The sequence below is a fragment of the Hippocampus guttulatus genome, chromosome 6 (assembly GCF_054856545.1).
Source record: "Hippocampus guttulatus isolate MCC_2025c chromosome 6, RoL_Hgut_1.0, whole genome shotgun sequence".
Classification (NCBI taxonomy): Eukaryota; Metazoa; Chordata; class Actinopteri; order Syngnathiformes; family Syngnathidae; genus Hippocampus; species Hippocampus guttulatus.
In genome coordinates this window covers 22,439,177-22,458,378 of record NC_141266.1, presented here as the reverse complement: position 1 = coordinate 22,458,378, position 19,202 = coordinate 22,439,177, and the positions used below count along the sequence as shown (strand labels likewise).

Here is a 19,202-nt window from a genome sequence, read left to right as displayed (position 1 = left end):
TAGTTCGAAATTCTTATGAACACAATCTGTTCCAGAATGCTGCTTGAAGAATTTTTCACCTTGGAAAAATATTTATGTTAATTAATCACTGTGAACACACAACTCAAGGACAAACCCCCCAGATTTAATCCTTTATTGGCCTATATCCTAAGCACATGTTTTATATTTATTATCGCACAGTATGCTAGTGTACCAACTGGTAGCATGTTAGGTTTTTATCAGTTCTAATTTGAAATAGAATCCGACTGAAGAATGTTAGCACTCTATTTTTCTCAATGTTAAACTATCGACTTGTTAGCATTTAACCAGTTCATTTTTTTATGTCAACATACCAGGTGAAAAAAGGCTAACATACAAATGTTAGCCTTTTTTCAGTTCCCATTTGAAAACGGATATCATGCTAGCAGTTGGCATTAAGTTCAAATAGTTCTAGTCTTTGTTTTCATTCTGTTCCTTTTGTGTTTTTTTTTATAGCAGTTGGGACTTTTATGCAAATGTTTCAGGGTCACTGAAGCGTAAATCCTGTCAGAACAAATAGACAGATCATTTTGTTACAACAACAAAGAGGAGTTGTTTCTCTTCACCGTGTAATCATCCAAGATCTTACATCATCACGATGGCCACAGTCCACAGCATTTTTTTTATCATTGGCTGCATAGCAGGTAAGTCCCATCACTTTGTTTTAATAACATTTTGAAAATAGGTATGTAAAATAAAAGTAGCGGTGGTAAACGTAAAGATCGAACAATCACGTAAAGGTCAATTTATAGTTTAAAATCGATTCTTGGTAAATTAGTTGTGTTTTTGTTTTTTGCTTTTTTTTTTTTTTTTACATTATATTTCGCCTTGTTCCACTTCAGTGACCTGCTGCCAAGTGTTTGACCATATATGGTCATGCGAGTCAACTCATTTACATAATCAAGTCTTGAAAAATTTGTTGCATTCATTTAAAAATACATGCAAAGCTGCTTTATGTAAACATTTTTTCCTGATAGTATTCATCCTTTTTAAATACTAAAACAAAATAGTAAAATGGCAACAATTTTGTGTATACACGTTAATTTACTGTATATAAAATTTTACAATAAAAGTATCATTTGACATGTACTTTTCAAATTACTAATTTTATTAACTGAATGTACAGTATTGTAAATAAAAAAATATTGATTGATATTTTCTTTATTGGTACAGTATTTCCACTTTTTTATTGCATCTCTGAAATAAGATAATGAAAGTTACTTCCTGTGGGAAAGCTCTATTTGCAGATTTATCAGTTTAAGTGTACCTTCTGTGTTAGTGGTCTCCATCGAGGTGAAGGTATCCTTGGAGGTGGACAGGCCTTGGCTGAGGGTCCACTTGTCCCATCGGGCCGTGCTGGAGTGCTGCTACCGGACCGGCACAGCCTCCCTCCAAACCATGTGGCTCGTGCACCGCCAGACCGACAATGGCACTGCCGTACCGCTGTTGGTGCCTACGTCAGACCGAGTGAGGTCGGGCTTCAGAACGTACGCCGGGGTCACCTGCGGGACCTTGACCTTTGGTGAGGTGAAAGTGGCCGACACGGGCCTGTACAGATGTTGGTTCAACGACACCACCATCATCACGCCAGGCACCTACCTGCAGGTTTACAGTAAGAAAACACATTTTTCCTTTTGATTTGATCTTTTTTATATGTATTTGCTTAGTGGAATGCCTTGACCATTGTAATTTTCAGCCATTTGAAAGCCAGTCGACCTGTAAAACACACATTGAGCACGCTCATGTAGCAGCTGCTGTTGGCCACAGCTCATACCCAAACACTCACGCAGACTCGATGTCACACGGTACCTTGCCAAGCCCCGCCTCTCAAAGGCACATGTATGTACACAGACTGCAATATGTATGTACAGTATTCTGCCCTCCTACAGGTTCCATGTTCACTGTCCAGGAATTGTGTTCAGGGTGTAATTCTATGGACGACCACAAGATGGTTTGGACACACCGTTTTGTTTGACGGTGTAAATTTGAAAGAAGAATGAAAACGGGGAGCATTATTGAATTGAATTGAATTGAATACAACTTTATTGTCAATAAAATTAAAGGGCAGTTTAGGTTTTGCTGAAAGTTAATGAATGTCAAGTCCTCTTCAGTCCTCTCCGAGTGAGGTGGCGTGCAAAGATGGGAGTCAAAGGCATGCTAAGTAGTGCTAACACCTCATAAGCCATAAATCCTGTTAAAGTCACTCCGCGTTGTTGTGTCAGTGTTAGCATCCGTATTTGCTTGTCTAGCTAATCTGCACTCTGCACCATGCGCTCATTAAAATCACTCTCGCTCATTTCTGTGGAGGCTGCAAGTGTGCTAAGTGGAGGTCCTTCTCGTGGTGAAAATGCAGCTTTTTGTCCTAATCTCATTAGCTGCTGATGTGAAACAATCTACGGCGGATTATGCCATAAGCATTACCTAACAGTCTGATTGTCCATTCATGCCGTTCATATCGTAGACTTTGTTTTCCACTCTAAATGGTTCACTTGTGTAATCAAGCAATTTCAAGTAAACCTGAGAGTCTCAGTAGCCTCTCTCTGGTGACGCTGGTGGCATTTTTGCACCGTTTCTCTGTGTATATGCTGGCAATATCCGGAATTGCCAGGATGATTCTACCTAAACGAATCCATTTTACGGGATAAATGCTGAAATACCTTGAAATTTGCCCAAATGTTTGTGTGTGTCCAGAGCCGCTGAAGAAGACGATAAACCTCAGCGAAAAGACCAAAGACAGCATCCTAATGGCCGAGGGAATTTTACTATTTCTGTGCGTCCTGGTGCCTTCGGCCACACTCCTCTGCAAAGTCAGATTGGTTACGAATTTAGCGACACCAATAATTTCCAACAGATAAAGCACCAATTGTGACTTTTTTTCCCCTTCTCTCAGTCAAAGCAACTCCAAGCACTAAAGCAAAAGAAGGCAAAGAGGGAAGAGGAGAACATCTATCAGGTTGGAATGATGAGTTCGTTACTGGCCCAAGCTCCAAGCAGGAAGCAAAAGTGGCGAACAAGGCACAACGGTGCTGGTTGTAAACCAGCACAGACACACTTGATACTAATTGTATAGCTTCTGTAATATCATATATCATATAATATCATATATATATATATATATATATATATATATATATATATATATATATATATATGCAGGTCTAAGTGCCAAGGAAAGGGTGGAAAAAGTCAAGGTCACATCAATGTCCAACATGAATATTTGTATTTGTACCACAGAGTGGACATGTATGGAGAAGAGTGGCAGTCACTCCCACTCTTTTTTTTTGGTTTTGTTTTTTTGTGGCATTCATGGTGATTACATTAGGTCAAAGTTAACTTCCAGCAAGGTGAAAAATCAGTTTGCCAAAAAAACATATTATGTGACATGCCTTAGTAAAGGCCTTGACAAGTGTTTTCCAAATCTGTACATATTTTGTTGAATATGATGATTACTCGATGTTGACTTTCATCCACAGGGCCTCAATCTGGATGACTGTGACAAGGCAGCGAGCCTCTACCAGGATCTGGTTGCCAATTTGCATGAGGAAATCCAGCTGGAAAGCCCATGACTGGAACAGAAGAAATGAAATTAGAGGGGAGGCGGGGAGGGACAGAAATTGGAGTCCTTGTTTATTAAAGTGCATCTGATGTTTGCATAGCCAATAGATTTGTAATGGCATGCATAGCTTTTTGTATCCAACAATTTAGTGTTCGCATCTCTAGTTTGTGATTTGTACTTCATGAGCATTTGAGTTTGGGGGGGGGGGGGGGGGGTTGAGGATCTTTGTGGCAGTTATGCTGAGGGTTTGGATGTCTTTTTAGAATTGCACACCGGGCCGTAAATGCCTGTATAGGTTGCCCGTCCCTGCTTGAGGCCACCCTTTGTATTATGAATTTCTTTTTTGTTCATGATTTTCTAAAAAAAATATCTAATAGTCTCTTTGTTGTATTTGTTTTAATTCATTAAAAAAAATTCATTATCACCAATTTATCATTTTTAATCATTTTTATTTTCATGTTTTACTTTTAGCCGAGTTTATTTTGACTTATTTTTCTTTATTCTTGAAAATGCTGTATTTTAAAGCGATTTAAATTTTTATTAGCTCATTTTAATCCATTTTGAATTGTATTATTTTTTTAAATGTCATTGATTTTTACTGCGCTTTTTCTTTGTGTTGCATGAATGTCATTGCGTGTATACATTTGTATTAACAACCTATTGTTAAACTCTATGACGCCACATTCGTGTCCAAGCAACGGACCTATTACGATTGGCTGCCGTGCCGAGACGCCGTCTCCCATTGGCTATGGCGAAGCATGCATGGGTGGAGCTTCGGCGCCCCGCGAGGCAGGTAGGGAGAGGTCTTGCCCACTTGCTTGTTGGCGGCGGCGGCGAGTCAACAAGGAGCCTGCGAACATGGCGTCGAGCAAGAAGAGTGCTGGGAGCGGCAGGTTCGACAAAGGTGTCAACGGGAGACGTTCGTCTAAACAGAAAGAGGCTCCAGTGGGTGAGTCGGGTCTTTCTTTTATGTTTGTTTGTTTTTTTTGTCATGAATGACGTCTCGTCCGAGCCGCCCCTAACATACTTTCAATTCCTTGCTAGTTTAGCTGCTAACTTCCGCAGCTGGCTTTTAAGCCGTTAGCCGCTTAGCTCCACACATCAAAACAATTTAGCTTGTGACGCTATGAAAGCGTCGCTGTCCGTTGCGAAGTAAATGTGCGCCACCCTTTCCCTTGCCCCTTCGTGTTGATGACAACCAGCACCCCCTTCAGCCTTCATAGTGTTCCGAGGCGTAGGTTTATGCTCACTTTTCCACCTTTTTGTGTCCCAACTTTCAGCCACTGAATCTGACAGGACTCATCAGAGCAGGTACGGTTAAAAAAATATACATTGCTGCCCCTTTTACGTGTTTGTGTGCGTGTTATTAGTCATAGTGATGTTTCCCAAGTTCTCAATCGTGACGTCAGTCCAGACAGGAAATGGCTCGTGACACAACTGTACCCTTATTCACTTTTGCATCCTCTGTCCTCACATATATTCTTGTGTGCATCGTCCGATTCCAGAGTCGCTTTCAGCAGGGAGTGGCACCTTTCGAGGTTTTGCTCATATGTGAGTCATTTCTTCCCATGGGTTTGCGTGATGGATGTTCTGCCTGTGCTTACGTCCATGGGTATTGTGGTTTCCTCCCGCTGTTCAAAAAAAAAAAAAAAAAGGGGTTAGGTTCACTGAGGACGCCTGCTTGCAGTGTCAAGAAGCGTCTGCACGTTGGTGAACACTCGGTTCTTCCAATTTAGAAGCATATTCTCCCACAGGAAGTGGAAATAGAAATACAGTGAAATACCCCCCCACCCCCCAATTGGGGATACATTCCAGAACCACTCGCAATTTGTGAATTCATATGATCAAGAGAGACCATATGAAAGATTTTGAATAAAATATATATATTTTTACCCCCCACAACTTGCTATAAATATATTGAAACCTCCAGACCCAGATATTTGCTTGATTCATATGTATTTTAAAGCACCACACATAGAATACCTTAATACAGTATATGCATGTGAGGTTTTGTCCACTTGGAGTCACCATACTCACTTTGTACAATTGTGACTGAATGCGAATGACTCAGGCCTGAGGATTTCAGAAATTTAACAGAAACCGTTTTTCGGTTCTGTTGGATTACCCAATGGGAAACCACGCTAAATAATTTTGGTTTCCGTAAACGTTCATCATGGGAACCCATTTTTCGATTTCAACTGATATTCATAATCAAGAATTCTGACACTCAAAAGTATGATATTTAATGGGTAAATGTTTGAAAACTATCCATTAACAATGAACATAATTACATCAGCAGCTGTGTACTTCAGATTTATTCAATAAAATAAATGGATCAAAATATGTTGTTTAACATTTTAATTGCACTCATATGGCATCATGAATACAGCATACCACAAACTCTGGCTATATAGCATGGGCCACAAGTAAACCTGAGATGTAAATAACCATAATATCAATGGCTCCTCACCCTCTTTATTAATACAAAAGCATGTAATAGGAATTGAATGATTAGAATCATGTGATGAATCTTTTTTTTTTTTTTAAATGACCTTATTACTATACATAGACTTATCGTATTGATTATGGCTTGACGTCCTCTTTGCAACCCCAAGACGACGCACTTTGTAATCTACTATCAATTTGACCAAAGAATCTACCACACATCATTGTTAGTTAACATTAGTATTACTACAGCTTGTGACGAATGTTTTATTCATAAAGTTACCATGTCGACAACTAGTAAATTATAGAATAACTCAAGACTGTTTCATCATATTTTTCGTAGCGATTAGCCTTTAGATCTAATGACCAACTTCAGCACTTGCCTCGGAATCGTGCCTCCCGTCGAATCTCTCTTTTGTGTTATGCGCATACATTACACGTGAGCTTAGTGATACGCCCTTCTTCGGATGATTCGAATGAAAAATCCGACAGGCATTCCCATTTTTTAAATGTTGTAAGTAATACACCTCTCGGTGTTGATTTTTTTTCTCGAAACAATCTAAATCCTTCATCCGCGTGCTTTCTCGGCGTGCAGACTAAGAAAGCAACCCGTAAAAATGATCCCACGGAAACGACACGCTACCGGAAACGATCGTTACCGTGAAATCCTCAGGCCTGCTGACTTAGGAGGTTGACTGTGTCGTAATCATGCCTGCGAGCGGAATTCTCCCAGTGTTTGTGTGGTCACAACGCCCTATGAATCAATATTGTCCCAAGACTGCTGATTTGTACTACAGCCAACACAAAGTAACGGTGTGTCTCGGGGCGGGATATGCGGTTGTGAAGAAAACCTTTCCGGGTTGGCAATTGGCTTGGTTCACAAATCAACGTCGTGTTACTTAAGACGGCCTTTATCCGCATATTTACAGTGCAACAGTGACAACCATCATTCAACGCCAGGATGCCATCTGTGCCAATCATCGAGATAACAACTCAGCTAGTCAAAACAAGGCGCATGCTGGTGGGGGTTGGTCGGAACAAAAGTTTGGTCGGCGTGCACAAGTTGCCGCAAGTATTGTACTCAATGCACAAAAGTTTGGTCGGCGTGCACAAGTTGCTGCAAGTATTGTACTCAATGCCCCGCCTTTCCCGAGCAGATCACGTTGGAACTGTCCCAGATTGATGCTGTAGGGAATTCCTTTTGAGTGTTTCACGTATCAATCTGGCTCTTGCCAGGGCAACAGTACAGGGCCAGCTGCTAACTGGCTTACCCATGAGCCAATCTGGGGGTTGAGTGTCATTTGTGGCAAATGACAGCTTTTATTTTGTTGAAAGTGATTTGAAAGCGGATGGGCGGCTTGTGTCTGCCCTACTATGGCTGGAGGGATTGCAATTTGTTCGAGCGAGCAGTGGTAGACTTGGTTAAAGTCGGTATGTTGATATTGATGTTCATGATATTAACATTCAATGGGCAGTTGTGTCATTTAAACCAGTTTCACATGTTGAAATCATAATTGGACTGACAAATATCTTCTGTGCCGCAGCATGAACACCGACTGATGCCTGCGAGTATTGCAATATTGATCTATCTATATATCTGCAAAGAAAAACTAATATTACTGTTTAGTGCAAAACACACCTTCACCTGGTGGTAGGAATGGCACCGTTAGCCGGATTGTACTCCGCGACAAGCAAAAGAATCAAGGCTTGACTCGACTCAACTCAGCCTTTCCGGTGTGCTGCCACACACGGGAGACCTTTGCCCCCATCACAAAAATGGAATTATTTGTTGTCGATGGGTCGACAAGAAACCAAATCATCCTCCCTTTCGACCTCTTCTTTGCAAGACATGCGTGAAAGGCCACTTAAAAAAATAACAAGTAGCGGGTAGAAGAGGAGCACACAGCGTGGGGTGGATGGAGAGCGGTGACCCCTGTCCCAGAAGTGCACACGAGATCAACTTGAACAACAGGAAGCATGCAACAATGGCTGTGTGCACATTGGCTCTGTGCACATACTCCCAGTAAGACAATTATAGACGAGAGGTTCCAGGTTGCAGTTCCTTTGGTGAGGAAGTCACATTCTTAATTCTTGTTGAGACAAGGCCCCATCACAAATGTGCTATTCACAAAAAAAAAGGCAACAGGCCGCATAAGAAAGAATCTTGCAATTTCTTCAATTATTATACACTTCCTTTATGAGACTAGTTGTCATCAAATAACACCCAGAGACCATCCGGCGTCTTGACATGCTTTTAATGTGGACTCTTTCAAACTCGGCGAAATTGCAACTGACTTTTTTTCAGCCCTAGAACCCACTTAAACTAAACCCACCGGTCTTAACACGATTCAGACGAATATTGCATTTGCAGAATGAGAATGAACTCTATTGGTACCATAAATGATGATACACGTCCAATCGTGTGGCTCGTTTCATGCTTCTGCTATGTCTTTCATGACATTTTATTCACCACCGTCCCCCTTCGATGGACTGAAATTGACAGTTAAGAATGTGCGCGCGTTTGTGTGTGTGTATTAGTCAGTGGGTGAAGGGTCACATATTCCGCTGAGATCCATGCCGCAAAAAAAAATATTTGTACAGAGTTTGCACAATTTGCTTGTTCGTTTTGGTTTTACAATCCTGACAAATATCCCCGAGCCTACCGGTAATCATTTATGAAAACCAAAACATCTTGCGAAATGGATTCCAAGTGACTTTCTAATGAATTCATTTTTCACGGCATGTCACCTTCGTTTGTTATTGGCAAGTGCACAGCACCTCCATATTAGGACAAAATCAGGATAAATCAGGATGTGTTGTATTGTATTGTATTGTATATAAGACACTGCTCTGCATTACCCGCTCCAGTCCATTGGGGTGCAGCAGATCACCAAAAACGGTGCAGTTGCAAGAAACAAGCACATTTCTGGTTCCTTTCCTTGAATTGAAGGGCATCTCGAGTTTTCTGTGGATTATTCACTAGTGGGGAAACATGCTTTGTGTTGTCCATCCATCCATGACATTGCGGAGTGAGCACTGAGACAAGGCTTTGAGATCAAGTTAAAACCGAAGACATTGTGGAGTTATGGCCAAGACAACAAGAATTTGAACTCAAAACTCCAAGACTTTGAGGCAGGCGTTAAGGCCAAGTCAAGACTAAGACTTGAAGCAGTCAAGATCAAGACTTTGAGGCCAAAAAATTTAAAAATTTAAAAAAAAGTTCAGAATAAGGCTTTGAAGACCCGAGACCGGGTCAAGACCAATACCTTGAGATCAAGTTCAGACCAAGACTGACATCAAGTCAAGACAGAAACTTGGAAGAGATCAAATCAGGTCAAGACTGGGAATTTGAGGGTTAAACATTCTGCGGCGACTTAGCTTTGTCTTAAAACGTCTGCTTGCTTAATGATAACACTAAGTGGAATGCTCGAGACAGGCTACCAGGATTAGCATCAACATTTTAATCTAAAGATATCAATAATGTGTATTTGATCACAACATTGGCAAAAGAAAATGTGACTAATCACAGGTATGGTTTGACACTGATGATTTTTTACTGTACATTACTGTAGATTAGGGACGAGAAAAACACGGATTAGCTGCGTGTGCGCACCACACTGCCCCTGGAGGCCAAGGTGCACACAACACAGGCAACACATATTTGTGGTCAGGACGAGCCGAAGCCAAGTCAAAGGTGTGGCAATAATTGCAAGGTAAAAACGAACAACAACATTAAAGCCGACTGCGTTATGCTCGAAACCTCGAGTGTCAAATTCAACGCCAGGGGCCAGATCTGGCCTGCCACACCGGTTTATGTGGCCCGCAAAGGTAAATCATGTGTGCCAACTGCGTTTCTCGCTAAAATACAAACACTGCAAATTGTCTTTACTCTGTCTTTAGTAAAATAAAATGTCAACAGGAGAGGAAAAGAATAGCACTTTCAACACACGCGATCTGATGAAACATCTGAAGAAATTCGGTTTGACACATGTCCTTGAAAGAAACCACAACTTCCCATGAAGATAACCCACTGCAGTACTGAGTGAGGAGCTCATGGTGTGATTTCGTACTCATGCTCGGATGTCACTGAGAATACCTCTCGGTCGCGAAAGCCGTACGCCGTTTCGCTCAACCTGGATATTAAAACGGACTGATATGAGCAACGTGACAAGATTTACCCAAAATGACAGTCTGTCAAATTGCTTAATCTGGTTGGAGCAGTCACTTCAACGCGCCAAGAATTCTGACAATCGGGCGATGGGTTGCAGAGAAATTTAGTTTAAAGTTGGGGGGTGGGTGACGTTTTGGAGGAGCGTTTTTGTGGGATATCGCCGATCAAAAACTTGGTCAATAAATACCTTTATTAAACAGTTTAACTTTCCAGGCCAAAATTCCGAGATGTCAGCAGGTCAAAATGACCCTGATGTTTTAAACGCTGACACTTGCCCGAAAAACGAGTGCAAATTGGCGATTATTGGTGAGAAGCGCAGTGTGGGCAGCAGATATGTCATGGACCGTCTGCATTTTATTTTATTTTATTATTATTTTTTTTTTGTGAGTGTTATTGTTGTGGAGGATTTTAGAGGCAATTGAAGGGCACATTCCACTACAAATTCTACAAAGATGCTGGCTAATATTTACACTTCTTCTTACATCAGACATCCATCCATCCATTTTCCGATCCGCTTTATCCTCGCAAGGGTTGCGGGCGGTGCTGGAGCCTATCCCAGCCGTCTTCGGGCAGTAGGCGGGGGACACCCTGAACCGGTTGCGACCAATCGCAGCGCACACACAGACAAACAACCATCCACGCTCACACTCAGACCCAGGGACAATTTTTAGTGTTCAAATCAGTCTGCCATGCATTTTTGGGATAGTGTGAGGATACTGGAGTACCCGGAGAAAACCCACGCAGGCACGGGGAGAACATGCAAAGTCCACACAGGGAGGCCGGAATCAAACCTTGCACCTCTGCACTGTGAGGTTGACGCGCTCACCACTTGTCCACCGGGCTGTCCCTACGTCAGACAATTGCGTGGAAAAAAAGAGGGTGCTAATTCTTTTTAAAAAATTGTCCGGATTAAAGTAAGCAAATGAATGGTTTTCAAGAAATGTTGTATTTTCAAGCACTGTTTGACAAAAATAACCCCATTTCATCACCATCGCGAGGCGTACTGGCATTATCACTACTTGTTACCAACGAATACTCAAAACACTCCTACACGGTCTTAAAAAACCAAAAAGTGGCGTCGACGCATCCCTTGCGGCAGGTTCCCGTCGACTCGCGTTTCACATGATGTTGAAGGCGGTTGGTTCGTTCAGCGACCTTCCCAAAACGTGTTGCTCATGTAAATGGCCAACTCTGAACTTGTAAACTGCGGTCGTGAAGAGAGTGTCCATTATTTTTTCATGACCATTGATCGAGTCGTTGGAGCGACTTGTCGCTCCAATAATTCCAGAAGTGAGTACAAAGGGCACAATGTTTGCGAGAAAAAAAACGGAATGTTTTCTTAGCGGCTCTTCCGTGTAATGGTCACGCTCCCTCCGGGATCAGCGTCACCTGCCAATTGTGTCGAATGTCAAAGGGGGAGCCACATACTCCAAAGAGCCAATGGCAAAGGGAATTGTCACACGGAGGCGCTCGAGTGGGGCCGCACTCGTCTGTGACAGCGCCGTTTAAAAAGCCGAGTGGCGAGAGTCGAGCAAATTGAATCTGGGAAGCTTCCGACAAGATATCGACTCGAGGCTGTTAGAGTAAAACCGGAAAGCTGTCTCTTCTTTCCGCTGGCCGATCCCTCCCCTCCTCCCTCCTTTCCTTCTTTTCTTTCCTCCTCACTCCTTTCTCTTCTTTTTTCTCCACGCTCGCAAGAGGGGATACAGACAAGGACAGAAGCTTGAACACAGATGCTGGTAAAGTCTTTTTTGTGTGTTTGTTTTTTTACATCTCTATCATAATTTTGTTTCGTGCGCACGCAAGTATGTCGATACATCCATGAAATCATTTTCATGTTTGCAATGTTGCTTTGTAAGACTTGTGGTTAGCTTCAGGCAGCGGTTCTCAAGACTTTTTTTTTTTTTTTGACACCGATTACCATCTAAAACAATCCTTGGCTCTCAAGTATTTCATATTTTGGCAAGCCGTGGTGAAATTCTCCAGTTTGAAAATCAAGACTGTGTGTAAATATTGGAGGGGCCGGAGGGGGACGACAAACTACTTGTATTAGTTCAGTTCGAAAAAGCGAAACACAAATTTTACTGAAATGTTTGAAACAGTTGTAACTGAACAAATAAGATAAGGCAACCTTTATTTGTCCCACACTGGGGAAATTTGCGCTGCACCGGAATTTAAAAAGTTGAAGCCACGATAACGCGCAGTTTGAACTCAGTCGTTTCACTAGAGGGAGTCTGAGTACCAGCGTTGATACACACTGTTTAGAGTCGTGGGCTTTAACTCTTTCATGCACCCTAGAACCTGATAACATGATCAGCTGTCCACCGGAGTAACCGCTGTCCCTGAAAGGGTCCAAAATGTTTGGTTGTCACCTGCAGTGAAAATCAGACGCAAGAGTGAACACTTTCCACCCCAAGTATTGAAACCGTGAGACCAGGGTCTTGATTTTTGCACCAGAGAGAAAACGTTTCAGTTTGACACCAAAACATAAAACGAGAGAACAGCAAATGTTCATCTTTGATTTTGCCTTATCTACATCCGCAAGCGTGACCTGACCTCTAACGAATGAAAAAACTTTTTGGGAGGGGCACTTCAATTCAAAAAAAATTGAATCGCACTCCCTTTACTTGACATCTCTACGGCGAGGCTCTGACACATTGACATGACCAAACTTTGGCGTTCTTTGTTTGGTTTGCTTTCCCAGGTGTTAAGTTTGTTTTGGGGCTTACTCTTTGCAGTCTTCACTGCAAAGAGTTAAGTTTTAGTCTGGAGATACACACGGGCAGTCCCAATAACCTTCCAATTCCATTTTGGGTCATTCGATTGCTGCAGGATGAATGTTGTCCCACGTCTGTTTGGTTACATTTCTCAGACAAAATGCTTTCTGTCCACTTCTGGTTTGGATTTTGCCGCGTCAATCGTTGAAGATTATTGATCTGGTGACATTTGCTCCTATATGTGTTTAACAATCGAATCTGTCTTTTGGGATTCACGGCCCAAACCTCTTTCCATCGCTTTGGTTAAGGTGAGCAGTTTTTTTTTTTTTCCTGGCTCAAATGGAGGCAGAGGTGGTACCATCCTGACCATGCCCGCCATAACTTGCATGTGTTCGCTAAATTCAACGGACTCACTTTCTTTTACGGGAAACATACTTTTAAGTTTTAATATGTCCAGCGTATAGTTGGTTGATGGCTGTCTCACAAGCGATTGTCCGCTTTGTTAGCGCGCGGTGCTTTTGGCGTAAAGAACGCTGCACGGCCTTCCTCGGTTATGCCTGAGCCAGGTAAAATGATTCAGCCTCTATTTGTGGGTTTTAGAGATGGTCTGGAGAGAGGAATTAAAAAAAAAACAACGGTTCAATCGTGTTCACGTTGACTCTGCGTTGTTATGCTCCTAATTGGTAATTGATTCATGTAGCGCCGACTCGTCCCTTCCTGCATTCCGGCGCTCGCTATTAACCAGTGTTTCTGTTCAAATTTCCGCCATTTGTCACCACCATGACTGATTACATTTTAACTGCCTGTTGCGTTAATTTCTCTGGTCTATTTTGACTGAGACGTGGCTTTCCTAATCACGAGTGACTGATTTTTTTTCCCCCCGCCATATAAATCAAAAATATTACCTTTGACACGAAGGAAACATTTCTTTGAATAAAGAGGACATGCTTGGATATCACTTTTGGTGACCTGACAGTATTTAGCTCCATCCAGCGCGGTTCCAGTACAAACGACTAAATGAACTCCCCACTGACATTGTTGTTCAAGTCAGTGAATTCTTATCAGCCCAAAGGCAGAGTGGCTGACAGAACTCTTGAAATGTATCTCATTGGTTGTGCAACAGACTCGCTCATGTACCTGACATACTCTGTTCGAGGGTTTGAAAGCATTCAGTCTGATTAATTTGAATTTGGGCATTGTTTGCAAATTGGTTTGACCTCTTCACTTTGACACATATTTAAGATGTTACACTCCAGTGTCCCCCAAGGCCCACTGACTATTTTTGTACGTATTCGGAGTATGTTTGGGAGGATATGTTGGGTGACTCCTCTATCAGAAAGATGCAAAGTTTGTGTCTCAGATCTTATCAAAGTCATGGGATGAGTACCAATGTGTGCATGTGCGTGTTTACTGAGGAACAAATCTCACTTTCATTTCATTTAGCAGAGCCAGGGACACCGTTGGCAGGGCGGATTCAACTGTGTCTCTGTGACCGATCGGCAAGGCTGAATAATCACAGTCTTGCTTACCATCCCTGGCCGAGTGGCCCTGCGGGGGCTCACGTTGCCCTCGATCCGTATCGAAACATTCAGCGTGAGCCGTACGTCATTGCCACATACGGCCACACAAAAAAGGCCTCTCTGTTGATGACCGCGCGGTTTGAGGCAGGTGCCTTAGGAGCGACGTAGACAAGCCGATGCAAAATATGTTTAAAAATAATCCTGTATCTTGGTTTCTCGATCAAATCATTTGGATCCAAACGATTTCATCAAACGGTGTGCTGTTTCTTCAGCAAATTCAAAGGCCAGCTGATCACCAAGTACGTATGATCCAATTAGACCACATGCAAGAATTATTCAAGTACTATTGTTTGACCACAAATATTTTTCACGAGGATTGTATTTCTTCGAATTAGTCGGGGACCAGCGGCTCCTTGAGAGTTCATAGATGTGCAAACCGAACCGGGCTTGGCATCGGCGCCCTCGTGCATGCCACGTAGCGATCCAAAACAACACTTTGCGGCTCTTTGTGTCGGCCCCTCAATGCCCATCCCTAAGGGACTCCTCTATTAGTGCTTGTTTTGATGTTTTTGTCTGGCTCTCGTGGAACAAAAACGTTTCGTGGCTTTTTGCCGGCTTCCATTCCAATATATAAAAAAACTCGGGCACAGCAAAAATATCTCCCATCCCAATGGTAATTTGCCTTTGTGTCTTTGTCTCTTGCAGTGATGGACACCAAGGCGGTTTTTGTGGCCCTGTACAACGTGTGCGAGGAGAATGCCGCCTACTTCTCGGGGGGGGCCAAAGGGCCGCAGAACGACACGGCCCGGCGGCTGGTGGACACGATGAAACTGATCCAGGAGCACGCCCGCAGCCTGGAACCCGTCATCTCGGGCTTTGCCGCAGTCTACCACCATTTTGACTTCGACCCGCACATACCGGCCAACGGCTATCGCTCTCTCGTCAAGGTAGACCGCAAGCGCACGCGCCCGAAAGTAACGGTATTGTGATTGCATGTGGCCTGACCGACTTAAACGGAAAAAAAAAAAAAAATAGGAATGGGAGATCCATTTCACAAACTTCACTTCAACATGCTGATACACCCGTTACAATATATGTCTGTAAGACTGCCAATATTTTCGACGGACCCTGCAGCTTAGGCATCCTTGTCCTCCGCTCTTGCTCTCCAGCCTCCCATTGGCAGGAGACGACGGCTTTTGTTTCAAGGTCAGCTCATTTGTTGCACAAATTGATTTTGTGTTGCAAATCAGGTTAGATATACTCCTGCAGCAAGCAGCAGTCCAGTATATCCGTCCCCCCTATACGCACAGTATTTTGTCTCCCACAGTTATTGATGAAACGTGGTGACCTTCGAAAGCTGCAGCCCCTCCACAAGTGAATAAGGCAAACCGAGCAGCAAAATGAATGCCTCTCTGTGTTTGCCACGATCAGTCCCTCTCATTCCCACAATAGCCCAGATTTATATGGACATAACTCCCCGGGCAGAAGTCCCAAACTGGGTTGCTTTTACGCATCACAATTTCAAACGGACCGCACTAGGTCTCCTAGTTTGATCAAGCCTTGATTGTGATTTTTTTATTTCTTTTTACCATATACATAATGAAATCAGTTTCTCGCAATAGAGCAGACCTGAAGGCCTCTCTTATTCCCACACTTGATGCAAATTGCAGCTGAAGCAACCATCTGTTCCGAGAATCCATCCAAAACTAAATGAATTTGTTCCCAGCTCAACTGTTCTAAAAACTTTCTGAACGCTTCAGTCAATATATTTGTAGCTCCATTTTAACATTTCAAAGCATGGGTTTTGTTTTGTTTTCATGCTGGTCGTGCTTGCGTCACCAACTTTTATTCTACTACTGATTCCAAAATAAGGGAAAAGGTCAACTTTTTTCCTTGGTGAAAGGGCATAGTTTGCTCTTTGGTTTGGTCATTTCGGTACTTCCGTAGTCACGGAACACAATATTTTAGAAGTCTTGATAGATCAGTCAAAATGCTCTGAAATGGTTGGCAGGGAATTACCGGTAATGAGAAGCCAGACCCATTCCTGTGGCACAACATTGCACGTTTGGGACATTTGTTGATTTGAATGTCAAAGGGGGCACCAAAAACAACTTTGAAACCTTGAAATGCTCACAGAGGTGAAGTTTGCAGAGGTTATCTGGGATGATGGATGAAGATTTTCCCTGACTTTTGACGCATATTTTCATTGTTTCAAATGAGTGGGGGGGGGGGGGGGGGGGGAAGGGATTTTAACCGCAGCGTGTTGGCTCTGTCTATCACCACAAGCTGAACTATTACTCACTTGGCGTGGGCTCTTTCAGGTGGTGCGTTGCTGCCTCCTTCACATCATCCACAAGGGCCGCTACATCACCGCCAACCGCCGCAGCATCTTCTTCCGTATGGCCCACAACGCCGGCGAGATGGAGGCCTACTGCAACGCGCTGTGCCAGCTGCGGGCGCTGCTCTACCTGGCCCAGCGCATGTTGCACGACAACGGCCACGGCAACCTTTTCTTCCACGACGAGAGCGGCCTCAGCGAGAGCTTCGTGCGGGAGTACAGCTCCATGCACAAGGGCTGCTTCTACGGCCGCTGCTTGGGCTTTCAGGTTGGATCAGAGTTGAATGGCCAGCCGTCTTTTGAGGACCGCAAAGTTTTTCAAGTCAATTCTGGAATTTCTAGAATGGTGTTTTCCGACCATGAGCCAAGCTTTACATTAGGAAAAGCTGCCAAACAAAAAGGGGGCGGGGGGCATCAAGTGGAAGAGAATTGAATCGATCTGCTTGTCGTTCCACAACAATGCCTAGAATTCTGAGTTGAATTTTTCAACAAAAACTGCGCCGTTATGAAATACTTCCCTGTTTGTGTTCTTTCAAATTTACACCGTCTCAAAGTAAATAGCCATCTAGTGTTGGACAGTGGCACTACAACCAAAACGGCACATTGGTTTGGAACCACTCTCTCTTAAATCACGCTCCTCTTACACCATTCTTGCAAATATTTTTTTACATACAGCGCTTAATCCAGTATTGACAATTTAGTATTGTTTTTAAGTATTGGACAATGGTTTAACTAACATAGAAGTGTTGATCATGTTCAAAATTATCTTGAGGGAATTTGTGAAAGCGCAGTCAACTCTATTGCGGAGGTTCCGTTCAAGACCACCCACAATAGAAAAAAATCTACAAAGTAGTGACCCAACATTAAATATTTTATTTCTCTATCTTTTAAAGCTTCATGCATATTCTGTAATATCAACATACAGCATATGCATGTGAGGTGCAGATATTACTTTTGCCCTCTTGGAGTCGCTGTCCTCACAGTCTATACCGCGGAATGTGTACCTGCCTATAAAAAGGTTGACGTGGCCATTTGAGTAACGTGGACTGTATTTTGTTCAACGAAGCGATTCAAAGAGCAACAGCCGCTGTTTACAGCCCCCACTCTGTCCAAACCACCTATTGTGGATTACAATTTCTTCCAACTAGCTAACTATTTACTCTACGAAATGAAACCAGTTGTGCTTTATTCATCTTGCACTTAAGCTCCTTTGATTAAAAAGGAAATGGTACAGAGCATTGGACATTCTGTCTTTTTAGCTCCTGGCTCCTGGTCTGGACAATGTGAGCGAGCTGTTGTCTCTTCCGTGCTTTTGGAATGCAACATTAAAATTGTGAATGTTGCACTCAAGGTGATGATTTTGTGCTTTGGCCCCCACCAGTTCTGCCCCGGTATCCGGCCGTCCCTGCAGACCATCGCCATCGGCCTTGTGGCCTTTGGAGAAAACTACAGGCCCCATCAGTCTGGAATAGGTCAGCATCGTCTTCATTGTCATTCAAGTGTCGCTCTCTCATCTCACCTCACCGCCTCCGCGCACTGTTCCTTGACCGCCCTCCCGCTCTCCGCAACCACCCTGTCTCAATCTTTCGATGCTACAGTATGTATGTGTTGCATGCTCTTTCATCCCTTTCGGAATCTCAGGCGATAGCCTGCAGTCCTCTCCGTATTTTAGAATGTCTCAAGCCAGGAGAGCCTTTGAAAAATATTGATCGGTGGAACACTTTGGTCTGACTAACATGAAATTCAGTTTTTAGAAATGTTGTGTTTGCCGATAATTGACATCGCAGACGAATAACCTGCTGTAGGAACGGAACGGGATCACCAACTGAGAACCTTTTAAGTCGCCCGGGCTCAAACTGTCACCATGAACGTTTATTAATTGCAAAGATGATGTTTTAAATCACACGTCATTAAGATCTGTCGTAATATAAGGAGAGGCCACTGTCAAACTACTTTGTATTAACCAGCCGACAGTAACTTGGTTGATTTAATCAAATGAGCATCTTGTTCTGAGCAGGGCAGCACGGATCGCAGGTGGTTAGCGTGTCTCCCAAATAAAAACAAAAACACACTTGGCCGGTGGTTTGATTTGACCTCCAAATTTTGTGCAACTCTTGCCGGTTTGAAGTTTCAGTGGAATTCAACTCATTCACCTTTTTTTTTTGTGCTCTCTACTGTGCCACAGTGGAGGCAGGAGGTATTGCGCCATATGGTGAGTGTACACGCTCACCTCATCCCGGCGGAAATAAGAAACCCTTAGCTTTAAAGTGTTTGTACTCGTCAATAGAGTAGGCTGCCTACAACCCATCTTGTATAGTGTCCGTATAGATTTTTTTCCTCCCCTGCCTGAGAGTTGGCTGTTCGTCCAAAGTGCATCTATGTGACCTACGCAGAAAATGTTTTCAAAGTTGCATGAGAAGAATACGCATAAAACATT

General features: G+C 43.1%; 2 protein-coding genes across 5 annotated transcripts in view; both read left to right on the top strand.

Moving 5' to 3' along the window:
- Positions 1 to 527: 527 nt before the first annotated feature.
- On the top strand, positions 528 to 3,767 carry cd79a (CD79a molecule, immunoglobulin-associated alpha). The gene is made up of 5 exons (XM_086113767.1): positions 528 to 662; positions 1,298 to 1,630; positions 2,710 to 2,825; positions 2,909 to 2,971; positions 3,492 to 3,767. The coding sequence occupies exons 1-5, from the start codon at positions 617 to 619 to the stop codon at positions 3,582 to 3,584; spliced, it is 651 nt and encodes a 216-aa protein (XP_085969893.1). The 5' UTR covers positions 528 to 616; the 3' UTR covers positions 3,585 to 3,767.
- A 633-nt stretch (positions 3,768 to 4,400) lies between these two features.
- The window catches only part of lipeb (lipase, hormone-sensitive b), a 29,503-nt gene continuing 14,701 nt past the window's right edge, over positions 4,401 to 19,202 (top strand). The window contains exons 1-7 of one of the 4 annotated variants that reach the window (XM_086113221.1): positions 4,404 to 4,523; positions 4,855 to 4,885; positions 11,889 to 11,929; positions 15,133 to 15,374; positions 16,749 to 17,033; positions 18,147 to 18,237; positions 18,951 to 18,977. In XM_086113221.1, the coding sequence (XP_085969347.1) occupies positions 4,433 to 4,523; positions 4,855 to 4,885; positions 11,889 to 11,929; positions 15,133 to 15,374; positions 16,749 to 17,033; positions 18,147 to 18,237; positions 18,951 to 18,977 (808 nt within the window). In that variant the 5' untranslated portion in view covers positions 4,404 to 4,432. Of the gene's footprint in view, positions 4,524 to 4,854; positions 4,886 to 11,888; positions 11,930 to 15,132; positions 15,375 to 16,748; positions 17,034 to 18,146; positions 18,238 to 18,950; positions 18,978 to 19,202 lie in introns of all 4 variants that reach the window. The other 3 variants (XM_086113222.1, XM_086113223.1, XM_086113224.1) reach the window with 3 other exon arrangements.

Bases quoted from the DNA above. Each gene is read 5' to 3' on its own strand.
- cd79a (XM_086113767.1), top strand. From the start codon at position 617: ATGGCCACAGTCCACAGCATTTTTTTTATCATTGGCTGCATAGCAG. The intron at 1,631-2,709 runs GTAAGAAAACAC...GTGTGTGTCCAG, and splicing joins CACCTACCTGCAGGTTTACA to AGCCGCTGAAGAAGACGATA. The intron at 2,826-2,908 runs GTCAGATTGGTT...CCCTTCTCTCAG, and splicing joins CGGCCACACTCCTCTGCAAA to TCAAAGCAACTCCAAGCACT.